Source organism: Salvia hispanica, chromosome 4 (assembly GCF_029641045.1).
Source record: "Salvia hispanica isolate PSC_SH4W2 chromosome 4, Shi_PSC_v1, whole genome shotgun sequence".
Taxonomy (NCBI): Eukaryota; Viridiplantae; Streptophyta; class Magnoliopsida; order Lamiales; family Lamiaceae; genus Salvia; species Salvia hispanica.
The window spans coordinates 59038241-59058381 of record NC_142695.1 but is presented as its reverse complement, the minus strand read 5'-3'; the positions used below and the strand labels follow the sequence as shown (position 1 = coordinate 59058381).

The 20141-nt window shown below is 36.2% G+C and overlaps 1 protein-coding gene across 1 annotated transcript; it reads left to right on the top strand.

Annotated features, from left to right (window-relative positions):
- Positions 1-12096: 12096 nt before the first annotated feature.
- LOC125195619 (putative late blight resistance protein homolog R1B-16) lies at positions 12097-17497 on the top strand. Its single transcript, XM_089056132.1, has 3 exons — positions 12097-13327; positions 15301-15886; positions 16256-17497. Exons 1-3 carry the CDS (start codon positions 12235-12237, stop codon positions 17115-17117), a joined length of 2541 nt encoding a protein of 846 aa, XP_088912258.1. The 5' UTR covers positions 12097-12234; the 3' UTR covers positions 17118-17497.
- Positions 17498-20141: the final 2644 nt, after the last annotated feature.

Below are 20141 nucleotides of genomic sequence, written 5' to 3'. Positions count from 1 at the left end.
AATTGAATAACATGAAGGTATTGGAATATTATTTCATAGAATTCGCGTGCACAGTGTGGTATGATTAAATCCCTAAAAGGGTGATCCCCAATGAGGTGTTTGAAAGAGGAATTTATTATTCAGAAAACTGCGCAGTTGGAATTTATTCCACGAATAATAAATAAAGTTTCAAACTAGAAAAACTCTTTGGAGAATTAATTTAATTCTAGTCACATAGCAGACAAAAGAATTAAATTGACGGATCAAGATAATCTTAAACGCGGGAAATATTATAAAATAAAATGGACCCAAGTTATTTGTAGTTTGGTGATTTAAGTGGGAGTGCAATATTATTCTTTAGTGGAACAAAATAATATTCCGTTGATAATATATTAAATCATGGGTCATTTGATTTAATTAGCAATTTAACTAATGGGTGAGCCCAACACTTAAATCATTCCATGGATCCCCATCATAGCCCAACAAGTCCATGCTTATAAATAGTGTAGAGATGGGAAACCCTAGCAAGCACTACACACATCACAAACCCTAACCCTAGCCGCCATAACCGGCGCTCTCTCTCTCCCTTCTTGCCTCGGTTTTCGTGCCTTTGCACGAGGGAGATTAGGGTTTTGGTTTTTGTTCTTGTTCTATCCTAATTCATAGGATTAGATCAAGACAATTTCGTGTTTGTGTTGGTTTTCCCTAGATCTCATATCACTTTTATTTGGTTCTTCGAGATCCGCCCACACGAATGAATAATCAAGGACAAGGGAATATGTTGGAAGATTCACGGTCGATAAACCAAGGATCTCTGGGTGGTGCAGCTAGCAACTTCGATCCAATGATGGATCAAGACGTAACAATCGAATCTACATCGAATATGCATGATTATGTGTTTATTTGATGTTATATCATTAGATCTATGAATATTGCATGAATTTGGAATCGAATGCATAATCACCTAAATAGATCAGTCTAGGACCTGTTTGTTTTCCGTGTCTTCCGCTGCGGTAGTCCCAACAGACTGTTGTTAGGAAACTTATTCTTCTTAGGTTTAATGCACTCTCTCTTATAGTGCCCAACATCACCACAGTTGAAACACTTCCTATAAGTTTTAGGATCCTTGCTTCTAGACCTAGACCTAAACTTTTTCCTAGAGTCTGAGGAATTACCAGAACCACTACTGGGCTCATTGCCCCCTCTAGATTTAGATCTACCTCTAACATTCAACACCTTATTGTAAGCATTCTTATCAGCAACCCTTTCCCTAAGTTCAAGTTCTTTGGATTTCAGGGAGCTAATAATCAGGTCTAGAGGAGCAGAGTCTCTACCATACTTAATGACAGCCTTAACATCACTATAGGAATCAGGTATGGCATTCATCAGGGCTATGCATGTGTATTCATCTATGGTTTTATCACCTGATCTCTTAATGTCCTGAACTAACTTCTGAAACCTATCCACATTGTCATCAATATCTTTAGCAAGATCAAGCTTAAATTTGAACAATTTTTCAAGCAAATACATTCTGGAAGACATAGAGGTTTCAGTATACAGAGTATCAAGCAATTTCCACTTTTCAGCAGCAGATTCCTCATGATAAACTTTCCTAATCACAGAATCAGATAGATTTAACACAATGGTAGCCCTAGCCAGTTCATTCATCTCATCAATTCTATCCTGAGCAGTATCATCAGGCAAAGTACCATCAACAACTTTGAACACCTTTTGTTGAATCAAAACACATTTCATTTTCTGTTTCCAGATAGCAAAATCATTTTTACCATTGTAAGGAACCACACCAACAAGTTGAGCCATTTTAGCAAGAAATTTTGCAAGAACACAGGAAGCAAGACAGAAACACACAGCCGTACACACCTGAAAGCATAGAGACATATACTAGCAACACAAGAACAGACCAAGAGCTTTCACACAACAGAAAGGGACTCAAATCCTTGACTGTCACGAGCAAGACTGGCCAAGGCTATCCCAGCTTGCAATCACTCACTATTGGAGGGCGCAGGAGGTCACTTGGGCAGTGCAGGATGCTAGGTGGTCAAGTAACTTGAGATCACAGAGCACAAGAACCAGCGAAAGCTACACAGAGAAAAGAAAGCACAGAAGGCCTAAGTCCTTGCCAAGGACTGTCTATCAGAAACAAAAGCCCAAGCCTATATTTGGCACTAAACAGAAAACTTAAAACAAGAAGGATTAAGCCAATTTACTAGAGTGAATCCCCTCTCGAAGGAGGATTCCACTTTCCCACCTCCTTAAGCGACTTGGCGTGCTAGACTAATCCCCCCGTGGCTTTGATACCACTGTACAGATTAGTCTAGGTTCACTAATTACCGAGACCTCTTTGTTCTTGTACAAGAGAGCTTAGCAAAACTCTCACCCACGCGGCTGATTTACACAAGTAATACAACTAGGATTACAAGAATCTAGTTCTAACTATTACTAGGTCTTGAAGCTGTCAACCCAACTTCAATTGTACTCAATTGCACCTGCACACTCAAGAAACAGGTTAGTAACACTAAAAGAGATCCTCTCGGATCCAAGCACCAGTACTAAACTAAACCACAGAGAGTAAGAACAAGAGATCAAAGAAAACTTGGCTCAGAACCCGCCACGACCAAACACTGATCTATTCTTCCAGAACTAGATCCAAGGGAGCACCAATGGATTGGATAGAGTTAACCCTCAGACCACCAATACCTCCACCGCGAAAGCCCTTCTCACTAGATCAAGTTTCACCGAACAACACTTTACACTCAGCCTTCAAGATCTCCCAAACCCTAAAACCTCTCCAGAACTAAGCAATCGAAGAGATTGCTCCACACCAGCACTCACACTTGATCTTACACTCAAAGAACCATGGAAGATCACCAAGAGAAGGCCGGAAGGTCACCAGAGAAGAGAGAAATGAATCGAATAAGAACGACAACAACCCACATTCTCACTTAACACAAACAACCCTACATCCAACGGCTTGGAAGCCATCATCCAAAGAGAGGGGCATGTGGCAGCATCTGGTGAGAGGAGCTAAGTCATTGGGCTCAGCCCAATTAATAACATCCGGGCTTAAGAAATAACACAGCCCAAATAAGAGTCCATCCAAAAATATCCAACATACTCCACCTTGGACTTTTATTCTGGGAAACCAATCAAGTGTTGTGGGCTAAGTTATAATCATCACAGCCTACAAGGTAGATCCCTCAGCACCAAAGGACTAAGTCCACAAGCATCTTGGGAACTACCAGGTTGCCTTTAGACACCAGAGGGGCTGACACCCATTAGTCTAAAGGTCTTCATGCCTCCAGCCACCTACCACCCTTACCACAGTAGATAAGGTGACTGAGGAAGGTCACCGGAGAAGAGAGAGATGCTCTAAGTCACAAAGCAGAGAGAGAGAGGATGAATCGAATAAGAACGGCAACAACCCCCATTCTCAATTAACACAAACAACCCTACATCCAACGGCTTGGAAGCCATCATCCAAAGAGAGGGGCACGTGGCAGCATCTGGTGAGAGGAGCTAAGTTATTGGGCTCAACCCAATTAATAACATCCGGGCTTAACAAATAACACGGCCCAAATAAAAGTCTATCCAAAAATATCCAACAATTATTATGAGTTATATTATAATAAAATAATAAATAATATCACCTTCATCCACGGAAATTAGTTATGGTACTAAATGAAACGGGTTCCAATGCAAATTTGTTATACTAAGATAGATATATATATATAAAGAGAAAAAATGGTTTAGGGATTGTTAGTAAAAAATGAGTCTCACAACTCTCACCTTGTCATGGATAAAAATTTATTTACTTGTCACAATGTAGTAATTTTTCATTTGAAACTTAATTGCAATATATACATCATTATACGAGTTGTCACGAATCAGTCTATAGATATACCATATGCAGCTGCAAGTGGTTATATTTGAACTAAGTCAATGACTCGTATGCCCATTTTTATTATTTTATTCAATATTTGTGTGTCAAAATGTTGCAAGACTAAAACGTTTTTATGTACAAATACAAAGGACTAATTTTGGACTATATAAGTAATATTTTACTATAGAACGTTAGATGCCAGTAATTTAAGGGACCAAACCTATTTATTTTATAACAAATTGGATTATTTTTCATATTCCAAGGTACCACTTGGCGAGATTATTAAAAAAATAATGATTCCGATGTAGGAAATAATTAAACAAATCCAAGTTGTTATTTAAACAAATCGGATTGATCAATAAATTTATGAAATACAGCATGAATCATCTCACTTTAAACTCACTGTTTTAATTTGAATATTTAATAATTAAGAATCATCTCACTTTACGCATTCATATTTAAACATAAATTCACACCTAACCACTTGGCCGTTGGATATAATCATCTGTGGCGGAGTTTATCAGCTTGCTTACAATGAAGAATGAGTATGAGTTACCACTCGTCTGTAACCATAACCAATAGTTTTAGAGTGATGCTAAATGGTCATAGTATGACCGGTCCTAATTTATCTTTTAGCTGAAAAATAAATGAGCTCACTTAGTTACGAACTCGCCTTAAAAGTATCAAAACTCTTAAGACAACTCTATCCTCTACCTTGGTTTATAAAGTAAGTACTTTATATTCATCCATCCCACATTATTTTTATTATTTTTAGAAGATATTTACGTTTTATTAGAGTACTTTCTATCCTTTTGCTTTTTATTCAGATTTTTCTATCATTTTGCTTTTTATTCGGATTTTTATACAAAATAATATTACTCGTCATCTGCTATAATCTTAAGAAATATTTTTATCATTACTATTATTATTTTTTTTTATAAATTAAGTATGACGAAAAAGTTATCATAGATTCATAATTTAGTTATAACTTAATATTAAGTTTCAATACTACGTTGTCATAATATTTCATAATCTAAAAATCGTATATCATAGTACAATATAATATATTATTAGTATTAGATTATAATACACCTTAGTGTTTTTTTTTTTTTTGAAGTTAATCTATGATCAATTGGAAGTTGGAACTATGTAATGGTTATGTATATTGATAAATGTTATGAAATTTATTTATTTATAGTTCCACCGTTCTCTAAAAATAGGAACTTTTTGAAACGGTACGAGTTTTAATGTAAAATTGGTAAAATAAGAGAAAGATAGAAACAAAAGTGTGTTAGTGAAAAATGGATCCTACTTTATTAGAGAGAAATAAATTTCCATAAATAAAAAGTTTCTATTTTAAGAGGACAATCAAAGGAAAAAAGTTTTTATTTTTAGGGAACGAGGGATTATATCAGTTAGTACAATCCTAAAGAAGTGATATCTAAAATCAGTTAATATATTCAATCAATTGGTCAATTTGATTAAATACTGATTACTGAATATAATTCATTTTCAATTTATCAATCAAATTTGAATGTAAACTTAATTGAGAATTGTAACTATTCTACTGAATCTCAATTAAATTTTCTAATTAGTTATAATAAAAATTTTGTATTGAATTCCAATATTTTAATCAGCTATAAAAACAATGGATAACTCTAATTATTAATCTATAATCAATTAACATTTCTAATTAATTAATATAAGATAAATCGGCATGTCATGACTTATTATGTTATTAGTATAAAAGCTAGTGTGCTAATAAATTCAATCACTATAAGATATAATTGAAAATTGAAAAATTATTAAATATACATTATATATTGTACATAAAAAAAAGTTGAATATTACGATTAAGTAAACATATTATAGTGTACATAAAAATAAAAATAATTGACTCGGAAAACACTACATCAAAATCGACGAGATTGAGACGGTGTGGGAGAGTTTTTCAGGCATGAACCTCGGTATATTCCTTTTTCTTTAAATTTTATTTATTTATTTTTTCAATTTTTATAAATATATGAATTAAATTCAAACTTAAAAATAATACTCCCATCTTTAAAACAAATAGTAAAGGGTAATAGTGTAAACAAACTTGATCATTAAATAACATAATTAAGTAGTTATTGCTTTTATGCTATATATTGACCTAAATACCCTTTTATGGTTGGCAATAATGTGATCACATAGCACTACCCATAGTTTTAATAGTGAATAACACTTATAAATTCAATAGAAAAAAAAATAATTGTAATATTGTTAGTTCCATAAATAGTTACTGAGATGTGATCAATTGTAAACTCATCATTTAATTGCTAACTACAATTAATTTAACACTATAAGATTTTAGAGATCTGATGTTATATAAATTGCTACCTGTAATTTTGTTTTTTAATTTTTTAATATTAAAAAGATAATAACAATTACTACCTCCGTCCACCAAAATTTGTCCCACTTTGACTCGTCACAGGTTTTAAGAAATGTAATGGAAAGTGAGTTGAAAAAGTAAGTGGATTGTGGATCTTACTTTTATATATTAGTTTTATAATAAAATATGAGTAGAAATGAGTTAGATGAATATAAGATCTACTACCAAAAATGGTAAAAAATGAAATGAGACAAATTTTGGGGGACGGACGGAAATGAAAAAATGGGACAAATTTTAGTGGACGGAGGTAATAGGGTTTAGGAACTCAATGTCAATATAGTGTAATAAATATAGGATTTAAGAACTCAATGTCAACATATTTTTTTCACCTTTATCTCTTTACCTTTTTTATTTTCTATTTTATTATTTCTTTACTTATTTCACTAAATACAATTTTTCTTAAATCGCATAACGAGGAGTAGAATTTAAACTATACAGTTAAACAGTCCAGAATGTATTTATCTAAATATTTGTTTTTGCTATAATCATATGAAGTATATTTTTGATGCACGTAAGCTTTTAGTCGACACAGAAAATATTATTTACCTGACACCCTCCCTATAAAATATGACTATTGTAGATCAACATAATTAATCATATATTAATATGACAGAGAGCAAACCTGAGTTTTTTGGTTGAGGAGCATACTGAAAAATGCAACTTATTGTAGTAGTATTATTTTTTTATCCAGCTTGTTAATAAGAAAATCAAAATGAGCTGGTATCCCATGTTTATAGTGTCAACGGCACTCATGTTGTGCAACTAACTCATTACTTTATGTAAATTAGCCTCATTATAACAACCTCATAATATCCTTATGTTGGGAAAATTGACCACATTAGGTTATGGGATAGTTGTCATTTAAATTATTAATCTTTTGTTCAATTTTGACCAATTCTATTTACTGCTTTTCCATTTTAAAAAATGAGATAATACAAAAATGGGGTTCTCAAAATCTGTCCCATTTGCTGTTTTGCATTCAACTAAACCATTAGACGTATATTTTATTATAAGATCAACCAAAAAAAGCCTATATTATAATTACTGCTTTTCCGTTTTAGTCCTTCGTCTGGTTTTTACAGTCACACATTTTAGAGTAATTTGCACGTGACATGGCTAAAATATCCCTAAAATTTAAAAATTTATTGGGGCCCATGGATTTCCATGGACTCTACTCATATTCAAAAGTCAATTTATTTATTTCTTGAAGTGAAAAATGAATTTTGAATAAAGATAAGAATGAGTTTATCGTCTGTGATACGTCAAATTTTTTGCATTTAGTTACTTCTACACTTTTGGAAAACAAAAATACATGAATTAATTTTTAATTTTGTAGATATGAATATACAGTTATAAGAGCATCCGCAATGGTATAATAGGCCAGCCATTCTCTCCCTTGCCACGTCAGCAACACTAAAAATTCCACCTGCCACATCAGATTTACTCCATCCATAGGCCAGCCGCAATAAAAATAATTCAAAATATACTACATTTACGGAATTAAAATTACTAAAATACGGAATTAAATGTACGAGACATATACGGGAAAAATAATCCATTCCATTAAAAAAAAGTACAAATATTTAAAAAAAAAATACATGATTCTTTTCTAAAAAAAAAGGCTTCCACACACGGGCCCCGCCGCTCTCTACTCCTCGTCGCCGTCGCCGCCACCGCTGCCGCTGCCGCCACCCGTGGTATCTGAGCCCACGTCGGAACCTGCTAGCAGTGCCCTCGCGGCGGCTAAATCGGCACGCATGCTCTCGAGCATCTCCTGAAGAAACATCTTCTCCGTGGGGTCAGTGGCGGCCTTCCACTCTTGTAAGACCTTGTACATCTGATCCCGCGTATGGTTACGCGAATGGTGAGTGTACTCGAGTGGGGTGGGTGGGAGGGCGGAGGACTGGACCTCGCGGGGGCGATAGAGGGGATCCGCCCCTCGCAGCTCGTTGCGCCCGCTTCTGTCCATTCGGGCGGGGGCGACCAGTAAATGAAGGAGGGGACGGAAACTCCTCAGCATCCGGGGGGAGGTCGTGGGATCCGCCGCTGCTGCCGCTGTAGTCGCCGCTATAGTTCGGTCGCTGCTTCTTCGGCCACCCAGCGTTGCACCCCGCCCGGAACTTCTCGGAGTCCTTCAGCAACAAGAAGCACTCCTAGAAGGTGAACTCCTTATACTTCCCCTCCACGGGGAACTGACTCGCGGCTATCCTCCGGGCGTCCTCCTCGTTCTGCCCACTTTTGAGCTGACGGAGGGCGTTGGCGTACAAATTCGCAAAACGGCCCACCGCGGCCCTGGTGCGCTCCCACCCCTTCCGGACCTCCTCGTTGCTGAAGTCCTTCCCGTGCGGGCAGTGCCTCCTATAGGCAGCTCTGATCTTCGCCCACATGTTGACGACCCGCTGGTTGTTCGCAACCAGCGGATCGTCGCACACCTCCAACCACCCCCTGGCCACCCCGGCGTACTCATCCTCCGTCCACTTCCTCCGGCCAGGGGTGTGGTCAACAGCGGGCTGCGATGACTCGCCGACCGCCTTCGCCTTCCCCCTCGTCTTCTTCTTCGGCGCGGCCCGCCTCGCCGGATCGGGAGTATCCGGATGATCGAGATCGATCCCCATATCATGCAATGACAGAAGGTCATCGCCAGTGAACTGCGTCTCCACTGGGGTCGACGTGTGAGACGATGCCGTCAAAAAATCAAGAGAGGGCCGATATACCGCGTCCCCTCCCGGTGACCCCTGCAACCCCCCCTGCATCCCGGGATACATACCGTGCTGCACCCCCCCCCCCCCCCCCCGCCCCCCGCCCTGCCACATCATCCCCATCATCTGCTGCTGCATCTGGGGCATACCCCCCACCCGGGCGCTGACTGCCCGCCGCTCCCCTGCCCGCCCGTCATCCCCCACGGCATACCCCCCGACATCCCACCAGGCATACCCCCCGGCACACCGGCCATCATCCCCATCATCTGATTCCAAGGGATGTTAAACCCCGGGCCCATCTGCCTCCATCCAGATCCCACAGGTACCGTGGGAGTGTGAGATCCACTCGTCGCTGGACTGGACTCGTTGTTGTGATCCATCGCTCGATAATGCTCTTGTACAGAAAGTTAGAGAGAGAGAAAAATCGTTAAAACAAGTGGTGCAAATGAAAATGAAACGAAAATCGCGTTTATATAGGTTCTAAAAAAAAATGCCGCTGGCCGATCGGGCCGCTGCAATGGGCTAGCCGATCGGCCAGCGCATCGGCTAGCGACGAGCGATCGGCCAGCCCACGCCGATCCGCTGGCCGATTTGCCGCTGGCCGATTGCAATGGTTCGGCTAGCGCGACGAATCGGCTAGCCGGTCGCTAGCCGACCATTGCGGATGCTCTAAAGCTCCCGATCTCATGATTAATTCGGACTACGTACTAAATTTTTAGAGTCAAAAGGATTCCGAGATTACTTAGTTTACATATTTAATTCTCATCTGCAAGTGGCTGAATACATGTTTAGTTACACAAACCTTAATTAATTAGTATCTACCAACCTTAATTAATCAGTACCTACCACAATTAAATCTAATTTGGTAAATTATATGCTCAACTAATTTATACAAAGCATCTTAATTAGCACCATAGCATGTGCGATGCACATGGTCACAACTTACATGATTGAATAAGCATATGCAAATAAAATCAAATAAATTGTGTGTATTAGTGGGGAAGTTAGTTAGATATTAAAGCGCAAAGTCCTATGATCCTTATCCATATCACTCAAAGTTCTACTCCTACGTAATTCAAATGAATATAATCCGTGAGCATCCTTATTAATTTTATTTTTCATTTTACTATATATTTTATATGATTTTAATACGTTAACAACCATTATAAGCTTCACCAATTTATAAGTTAACTACGTAAATAGGCAAAACTCGATTTATCAAATTTATCTATAACTTCCAAAATGGATACTAACAGATTCAGTTTTGATTTTACTTTATATTATTTGTGAAAGTGATGTCAATAATAATTTTAAAATGTTAGAATTAAATCAAATTGATAATACAAAAACTTTAAATTAAACGTTGATTAAACAAGAACAGTGCTTAACGTAACGTCCATCCCCGACAATTTGTCCCACTTTGACCCGACATTAATTTTAAGAAATATATGAAAAGTGGGTTGAAAAAGTTAGTGGATTGTGGGTCTTATTATTATATACTCCTTCCGTTCCAGTTAAGAAGTGTCAATTAGTTATGGCACGTGTTTTAAGAAATTAGTGGAATGTGTAATTAATGAAGTGAGATGGTGGAGTGTGTAATGAATGAAGTGAGTTGGTGGAAAGTAAGATGGTTTGACTTTTTGGTTATTTTTTTTTTGGTTTATTTTTATGTAGATAATGGCATTTGGGTGTAATTTTGATGAATAATGAGGTAAAATTTTATGTCCAAATATGGAAGAATCTAAATGTGACTTCTAAACTGTGACGGACTTTTATGACAAAATGTGACTCTTAAACTGGGACAGAGGAAATATTAGTTTTAGTACAATAAAATGTGTATATCAATGAATTAGTGGAATATGGGGTACATTACCATAAATGGTAAAAAATAAAATGGGACAAATTTTGGGGGGACGGACGAAAATGGAAAATTAGGACAAATTTTTAGGGACGGAGGCAGTAGGAAATTATATTTGAATTAGCCAGTAATTAAGCTTCAGTTGACTTGAATTAGCCTGTATAGTGAGAGGCCAGCTAATCCCATAAAATAGATCACTATCAATCTATGTATATACCATATTCAACTGCAAATGGTTAAATGTTAGCTTAGTATTGAATATGAATGCGTGAAGTCAGATGATTAATATATCGAATTATAATTCACACTTATTGAGGAGGAAATGTTTTATAAACTGAAGTGCGTTTCATCGAAATAAGTTTGAATTAATTTGACTTCAGAAGGGTATAGTCTTTCTTTACTCATTTTTATGATTTGTGAACTCTGGTCTTAATTTTAGGATCTATGCGATTTCCTTAATCGAAATTTTGTTCTCATATTTCCGGTTTACAATTTACAACTTGTCATATTAATTACTATCATTATATATTGACTTTGATCTAGATAGGAACTAGTACTAAATTCGGTTTTTCGATTTTGATTTGGTTTTGATAAAAAATCGAAACGAAACCCGATTGCTCATCCCTAGCGGTTATTATACAATTATACATTTAGTACGCTGTGTATTATTCAGAGCAATCCGATTTCCAAATTTTAAAGCTCATATTTAGTCTTAGTGTGACATTAAGTTACAGTACTAGTTCATATTTGAATAGACCTCTGTATATGTGACTAAAGAAATGTGATGCTATATATCTAACGTTGTCCTTATGTTAGTGCCCTTATGTTAGTGTCATATGTGAACACCACTCTTCTTAAAATTAATATTAAGGGTATTTATTTTGTTGTACTCCACTTTGATTCTAATCTTCAAAAAATTAATATTGTTGTTAATTTTACAAAATTACATAAAGTCAATGAATAATTTCTTCTTTTATTTTATGTAACTTATGGAACTAATGACGTGAATGATAATTTATGAGGTACTATATGAATAAAATTTAATATAAAAGCAAATAAGTTATGCATAATAACACTTCTTTATATATGTAGGATGTTCACACATTAAACTAGTTGCATGTTGTCTATATTTTACACTAATTGAATAATTAACTCATACCATGATTTATAAATATGAATTGGTCACCTACCCTTTTAGATGTATAGCAGTGCAAGTGAAATCCGAAATTTAAATTGAGCTTTCAGAACAAGTATACTGCAATCCAAATTGTTTCTTCTTTTTCATATCTTTTTCATCTCTTTTTGATTTTGAACCAAATATTTTCCTTGATCAATTCTTGTTTACCTACTCATATTTCTTCCAGAAATGGCTTATGCTGTTACCCATTCACTTATCCAAACAATAAACCGAATCCTAAATGTGGATGATCAAAGGTTCCCTATTTCTGATGACGGAAAGCAACGGATTCAACAGCTCCTCAAACAGATCACACAGTTCAAACAAATCCTCGAGATATATCCAAAGGAAGCAGTGATGTTTGAAATAAAAATCCGGGACGCTGCAAATCAAGTAGAAGATGTGCTGGAGCATTTCATGTATGAGCGCATCCGGTCGCAGCTCAAGTCCGACAGACGGGCCGCTGTCGGACGACCACTGAATCGTGCAGAAGAAATTCTGCACGATTTCCGTGAGCTGAAAATAGTGATGGAGGACATAACCCCCATCGCTGAGGAGATTGCTAAGATCATGGAGCGGAAAGCGAAGGAGCACAGAGGCCGTCCAGCGATGCAGCTGGGGACCACGAGCCTGTCGGAGACGCCGAGTTTTGAAACTGTCACAGTTGGTCTTGAGGAGCGCGTGGAGGAAATAAGAGGTCTGCTCTGCGGAGATCCAGAGTCCCCACGCCAGATAATCCCGATCACGGGGATGGGTGGTATTGGGAAGACAACTCTGGCGAGAACTGTTTACGAGGATTATAAAGTAGTCGAAAACTTTCCTGTTCGCGCTTGGATCGTTGTTTCCCAAAATTATAAAACAGAAGATATTTTTGAAGATCTCTTATTTGAATTGAAGAAACAAGTCCCGAAGGAGCTTCTGAAAGAAAATGAGACAACGGAACAACATTTGCACCGAATCACGTCGTTGAAGAAGTACCTGATTGTGGTGGATGATCTATGGAGTGAAAATGCGTGGTACGACATAAACAAGGCGTTTGGCAATCCCGACAAGTGTGACGGGAGTCGGATTGTGATAACCACGAGGGATGAGACTGTGGCAGCAAAGGTCAGTCCTTCCGCTTCTCTTCACAAGATGGAACTCATGGATGAGGATAAAAGTTGGACTCTGCTCAAGCAAAAGGTATTTCCGGAAAAAGATCTCGCGCCTAATATGGAAAAGATCGCGAGGCAAGTTGCAGACAGCTGCGGAGGATTGCCCCTTGCAATTGTGCTTATTGCAGGTATTGTTAGGAATTCATGTCATCATCATATGTATATATTCAGTGAATATAATTGATCAAATCATGGATATGCATGTTAATCCAATCCGTAGTAACTTGAACATAACTTATTCTGCTACAATAGGAAAATAAACTAGAATAGACGAGAGGCTTAGAACGAAAACGAACAATGCTAAATGTGCGTCAAACAAGAGTGGTGGTCACATAAAATATATAGCACTTCATTTCTCTTACATCTTATTCTATGCTTAAGAAGATAAACATTTCAAATATTTAATTTCAACCCATTCATTTCTGGGTTCCAGTATGAGAAAAAATTCAATGGTCTCGACACACCACATGGCATGATGATGTGGTGTGTCCCACTAATTAGCATTCGGCAAATGTAAGTAGGAAGAATATAAAGATATAAACTGTTTAAGGTATTTAGTTTAAATAAATGATATAAAATTTTGAAATTTGGAAACTTTCTAAGTTATTCTATGAATAATAGATATACACATATAAATATAGGTTTGTGTTAAAATGACAATCCCTCTTAAAATGACACCGTGACACCGCTTATACAACAATATTATAAACGCTACACAACAATATTACAAACACTACACAGCAATCTATAGATTGTTGTATAGCGTATCGGATATTGCTGGATAAAGACCAGCAAATTGCTGATTGTCTTTTTTCAGATTTTTTTTGCCACGTGGCAGCTTATTATTCGTCCACATGTACAAATGATTGGCTAGGAATAGTGGTATGGTGTTATTTTAAGGGGTGGTGGCACCCTAACATGCCCCTATAAATATATATTTCATCTTTTATTTTCAATATCTATTTGCACATCTATGATTCTATTTGCATATAGGTTGATTTAATATTAAATAAATATTTTTATGATAACAAGATTAATTATAGCTTACTTATCATTATGCATTTTATTTGTGATTTTTTTCCATACATAAATCGAAAAATATAAAAAATAATAAATTTAAGTTATTATGGTTTTTTCTTTGATATACATATAAATATGTATTCACATTTTGCATAACTGTTACAATATATATTTTATAGAGTATTATGAGTACAAGTATTATATGTATATTGAAAAATCATAAGACGATAACTTTCATTTAGTGGAGTATCATTTATCTTTTATTTATATATAAAAATTATAAATAAAAAGTATAATGATAAATTAAAACTAATCAATCTTATTAGCACCAGACACGAATTAAAAATATCTATAATTTATTTTGTCATTGCACAAAATAAAAAATGTTTATGCAATTTTTTTTAATCAATCACTTAAATTGATGCGAATGGATATTGAAAATAAAAGATGAAATATATATTTATATATGTATACGTAGGGTTTTGATCTATGAAAACTAGATTTAAATACATAAACGCAGAACATGGTCATACGTAGGGCATTTTTAGGTCATAGTTAGTTTATTTTTAGGTCATGCTAACAAAGCATGACCTAAAATGATCTTAACATGACATAAACCCGAATTTTATAATATGGCCTAAAATTGCTTAATTATGACCTTATGTGTTTTTGGTTAATTATTGACCATTAGATCACTTAATCCAAGGGCCAAGATTTTTGGGCTGCATTTCTGGATTTAAATGCATACTTGTTTTGATCATCTCCATGTATACGTATTATTCATGTAATAACTTAGAAAGTTTCCAAATTTCAATATTTTATATGATTCATTTAAACTAAATACCTAAATAGTTTATATCTTTATATTCTTCCTACTTACACTTGTCAAATGCTAACTAGTGGGACACACCACGTGGTGTGTCGAGACCACTGAATTTTTTCTCGTAGACTAGATCCGCCAGTGGGCCCATGGGCTTGTTTTATATTATCTGAATAGATTAACAAAAGCTTAAGAATTAAATAATGAATGATTCAAACTCTTATAATTAAATGATCCCAAGCAAATCTATAAATCTTTCAGGTATCTTATCAAGTGCGGAAAAGAATACAGAGAAATGGGGGGAAATTGAGGCAGACGTAAAGTATGCTGTTGAGAAGGATAATGTGTTTGGAAAGAGAATCGCCTTGAGTTATACATATTTACCTACTGATTTGAGGCCATGTTTCTTACACATGGGTGCTTTTCCAGAAGATCATGAGATCAGGACCTCGAAGCTTCTCAAGCTATGGGTAGCTGAAGGATTCGTTGGAGATGAAATGGAGGCTGAAGGGAAGTTGAATAATATTGTGAAGAGAAATATGTCTTCGAACACGATCTCCAAGTCCAATGGAAAAATCAAAAGCTGCAACATACATGATATGGTACGTGAAATGGCCAAATCACGGGCTCTAGATGAGAATTACGAGCGGCGCCAGAGTATTGGCCGTACAGATTTATTGTCTGTTGCTAGAAATTACGCCTCAACGCTGCGCTCTTGTTTGAGCTTCCAGCCTAGCGAGAGCTCTATAAGCGGACTGCGAAAGTTCAAGTTGCTGAGGGTGCTGGATGTGGTGGATACCAAGGCATACTCGCTCCCAGCTCCTGTGTTCGAGCTCTTTCATTTGAGGTACTGTTTACAGACTCTAATATCCAACATTAGCTGGGAGTGAGTTTATAGATTAAATGTATTAGGATGTGTTCTCTTTTTTTGTCTGGTGCTTTCATTGTTGAGAGGCCCAACAAGACTGGGAGTAGTGGCTTGGCAAATGAACTAGTCGTGACCAACGAGGACATTTTGGGGCTGGGGTCGATTGTTAGGGGCTCTTATGTCCCATATAGGTTGTGAAAAAGCAACTTGTATTAACATGTCTGGTAGGGAGAATTCCAAACATAGATAAGTTATCTTCACTACCAAAAATGCTCTAAATGAACTTTGTTTTTTAACATATGCAGTCTTTTGATATTGAGTTCTTATGTTTTGATTGGTATGTAACAGGTACCTTGCTTTCGGGTGTCCAATGGAGGTTCCGTACGCCATATCAAGGCTTCAAAATCTCCGTACTTTGATTGTTCGTCCCAGCAAGAGATTGAGGAAACACACAAACGATGAGGTGTATCTTCCAAAGGAGATTTGGATGTTGCCACTTCTGACACATCTTGTCTCCTTTTTTGATCTTCTGCCATATCAAGAAGGAGCAGCTTCTACCTCGAAGGAGCTGCTCACACTCTCAGTTGTGAAGAAGCTGATATGTACAAAAAAGATGATGAGACTGATTTGCAATGTGAAAAAGCTGGCAATTACTTATTATGGGAACATAGACCCAAATGAAGACTACAAGCTCAAGAATCTTGCTCTCCTCACTCAACTTGAGAAGTTGAAACTAGTTGTGAGGAAAGATTCTCTTCTCAAGCAGAACGCTAACCCTGAATTCCCGAAGACGCTGAAAAAGTTGACCTTGAGTGGTTGGCGATTTCCTTGGGAAGATATGAAGACTATTGCCACTTTGCCCGAGCTTCAAGTGCTCAAATTGAGAGATCATGCCTTTGAAGGCAGTACGTGGAGCACCTTTGACGAGTCAGATGATGTTGACATTTTTGTTAAACTGGAATATTTGCTTATTGAAAAATCTGATTTAAAGTTTTGGAATACTGATGACAACCACTTCCCAGCACTGAAGCGCCTAGTTCTCAATCGTTGTGATAAGCTCGAGGATATTCCAGAAGAAATTGGAAACATATTGCCACTTAAAATGATTGAGGTTGATCGCACAAACAAACCTCTTCTCGAGTGTGTCCAAGAGATCCGCAAAGAACAAGAGGAAGGGTGTGGCAGAGTCCTTCAAGTTCGACTATTATAAGGTTAGCCGATTGATAAGGGGCCGCCTCCGGCCCATGAGGAGCCCGATACAGCAGACAAAGGCCAACCATCTCCATGAGTACTTTGAATCTTCTTGAGTCTTTATTTTTAATTTAATTGACTACCCTGATTCAGTCGAGCAATTAGTGAGCTTTCTTCTGAGTTTTCTTTGTTGAAGTCTTCTTGACTCTTTTTTTTTAGTTTAAGTTATTGTCCTGTCTCAGCCGAGCACTTAATTAGTCTTGTTCCGGGTTTTCTTGTCGGTTCTTTCCCGGATGCAAAAGAGAGTCGAACCGTCCATTGTGTGCCGCCTCTACCCTGGTCGAGTTTGTTCACAAAAAGTTGTTGAAACCAATGTATCCTGAATTGGAAGAAGAATTCAAGCCATGTTTCTTTTATACTTATCAAGACTGAACGAAGAAGTAATGAAGAACCCTAGTTTCTGTGAACGAAAATATAATTATAAAAAATAAGCTGCGTCTAGAAACTCTAGAAATTCGAAAGGAAAATAAAACGCAAAATAGAAAATTAAAACTAAAGAGTTAAGGCCACATTGGGTCCCTAACATATGGTCGTTTTATCAATTTGGTCCTTAACATTATCTTTTTGACTATTTGGTCCCTCACAAATAAACTTCGATCCGAATCGGTCCTCGCCGTTAAAAAATAGACGGTCAACGTTATTAATTATGTTTTGACCAAAATTAACAATTTTAATCAATATCTTTAAAATAAAATTATAATTGTGTAAAACACATAAAAATATAATTGTGTAAAGATATTAATTAAAGATATTATAAAATTATATTTTTATTATTCTGAAATAATTAAAGATATTAATTAAAATTGTTAATTTTGGTCAAAACATGATTAATAACGTTGACCGTCTATTTTTTAACGGCGAGGACCAATTCGGGTCGAAGTTTATTTGTGAGGGACCAAATAATCAAAAAGATAATGTTAAGGACCAAATTGATAAAACGGCCATATGTTAGGGACCAAATGTGGCCTTAACTCAAAACTAAATCTGAAAAAACAGTAAAATGTCGTTTTCACCCCCTAAACGATATCAGATGGCCAAAATTCCATCGTCCATCGTCGCGATGAGTTTGATTCCAAATCGAGATTCGCATGCACCGTGCGAATATCAAGTCATTCTGACAGCGAAGGTTTTAGCCCGATTTCTACGTTCGAACTGCATCATTATATTTTATATGAAATGTTCTCATTCCGCATGTTATGGTAGAAAATGATGTAGGGAAGAGTTTGATACCTTGATCATTCACAAAATGTTGGAAAAAATTTGTGAATATACGTTGATTCTTTATTAGAATATCATAAGAAAACCTAGTATTCCCTCCATTCCGTAGTGGTGGAGACGTTTCATTTTGGCACGCGATATAAGGAAAAATGTGTTAAGTGAGTTAAACAAATGAAGAAAAGGTAAAAAAGAAAAAAATAGAGAGGTGAAGAGAGACTAAAGTAAGAGAGAGTAAAAAGTAAGGGAGAAGAAATATGTTGAATTTAACTAAAAAGGGAAATAACTCCACTACTATGGAACGTACCAAAATAGTAAAATGACTTCACTATAATGGAACGGAGAAAGTAAAAAATAGAGTGGAAAACAAGTAGTACTACTAAATATATGAACCATAACCACCGGATTTTGTTATTATTGCACCCGACCAGGTGAAAGTTTCTGGACAACACATTGTTAATATAACGGTCATAACTTCTTCTACCAAACTCCGATTCAGGCGTACGAGGTACCCACACGAATCTCTTTTAAAGACAAAGAGAATGATGTGCATTGGAGGCTGATTGTACTTCAGTATCGCCAGAAGAATTGCCTCAAATTAAGGCCGTTGCACATCTACATATTTTGTACCTTTTTCTAACCTTTTTCAATCATATTTCAACAAACATGTCAAAATAACAAAATATAGAAATGTAGCCATAATCATGTCAAACAAAGACAAAAATATAATCAAAATCATTCTAGATTACTCTCTAAAATCGTACAAAATCCAAGTATGTCATGAACTCTTTCTTTTTTTTATTCGAAAATTAATATTTCATATCAATAAATAAATAAACTTTTGAATATGAGTAGAGTCCATGGAAGTCCATGGGCCCCAATAAATTTTAAAACTTTTAGGGATATTTTAGCCATTTCGTGTAAGAGAGAATGAAGTCCATGGACCCCAAGAAATAATAAAGTAGGAAATGAAGAGAGAATAAAGTAAGACAGAGTAAAGTAAGTGAGAAAAAATATATTGACTTTTACTAAAAAAGAGAAATGACTTCACTACTATGGAACGTTTCAAAATGGAAAAATAACTCAACTACTATGGAACAAAGAGAGTAATTAATTGTGTGTTAGATGTTAATCATGAAGATATAATATTCATGTCAATTTAAATTTACAAAGTGTCACACCTTTATAGAAATTAGACCCAACTCAAGAGAGAGGGGAATGAAAATTAGAAAAACTGCATCCTAATAATCAAAACTAACTTTGCTAGGATGAGTAATAGACATTAGATCTTCAAATTTAGGACCAAGATCATTTGATCCAAATTATCATTACAATGTACAAAAAATGTCAAATATGGTATTAATATCAATTAATAGGGTATCAATTAATATCAAATAGGGTATTAATACAATAGAGATGGCAGAGCTATGGGTTAGTGCTGGGGTGATAGATGTGTACGTAATTCACCCAAGGAGTATGGGGATTGATTCTGTTGAGGAGTTTGTTAGTTAGTTAACACAATTGTCTGTTAGTCAGTTAACATATGAAAAAATTCCTAGTCCAGTTAGAGAATGTAAAGATGGTTTAACCGCAAGAGAAGAAGATAAGAGTGAAGAGGATGGTAATGTTAAGGGGTCTGGTAATGATGATGGGTGATCTAGTGATAAAGGTGAGGGTGAGGGATCTAATGAAGGTGAGGGTGTTGGTGTAGATGATTGGTTAGTACAAAGTTCAGCTAGTGATTATGAGTTGCATATGGAGAATGAGA

What these genes read in the sequence shown, in the direction of transcription:
- LOC125195619 (XM_089056132.1), top strand. Translation starts at nt 12,235, where the DNA reads ATGGCTTATGCTGTTACCCATTCACTTATCCAAACAATAAACCGAATC. An exon ending in TGCAATTGTGCTTATTGCAG is followed by an intron (nt 13,328 to 15,300) that starts GTATTGTTAGGA and finishes TAAATCTTTCAG; the next exon opens with GTATCTTATCAAGTGCGGAA. An exon ending in TTCGAGCTCTTTCATTTGAG is followed by an intron (nt 15,887 to 16,255) that starts GTACTGTTTACA and finishes GGTATGTAACAG; the next exon opens with GTACCTTGCTTTCGGGTGTC.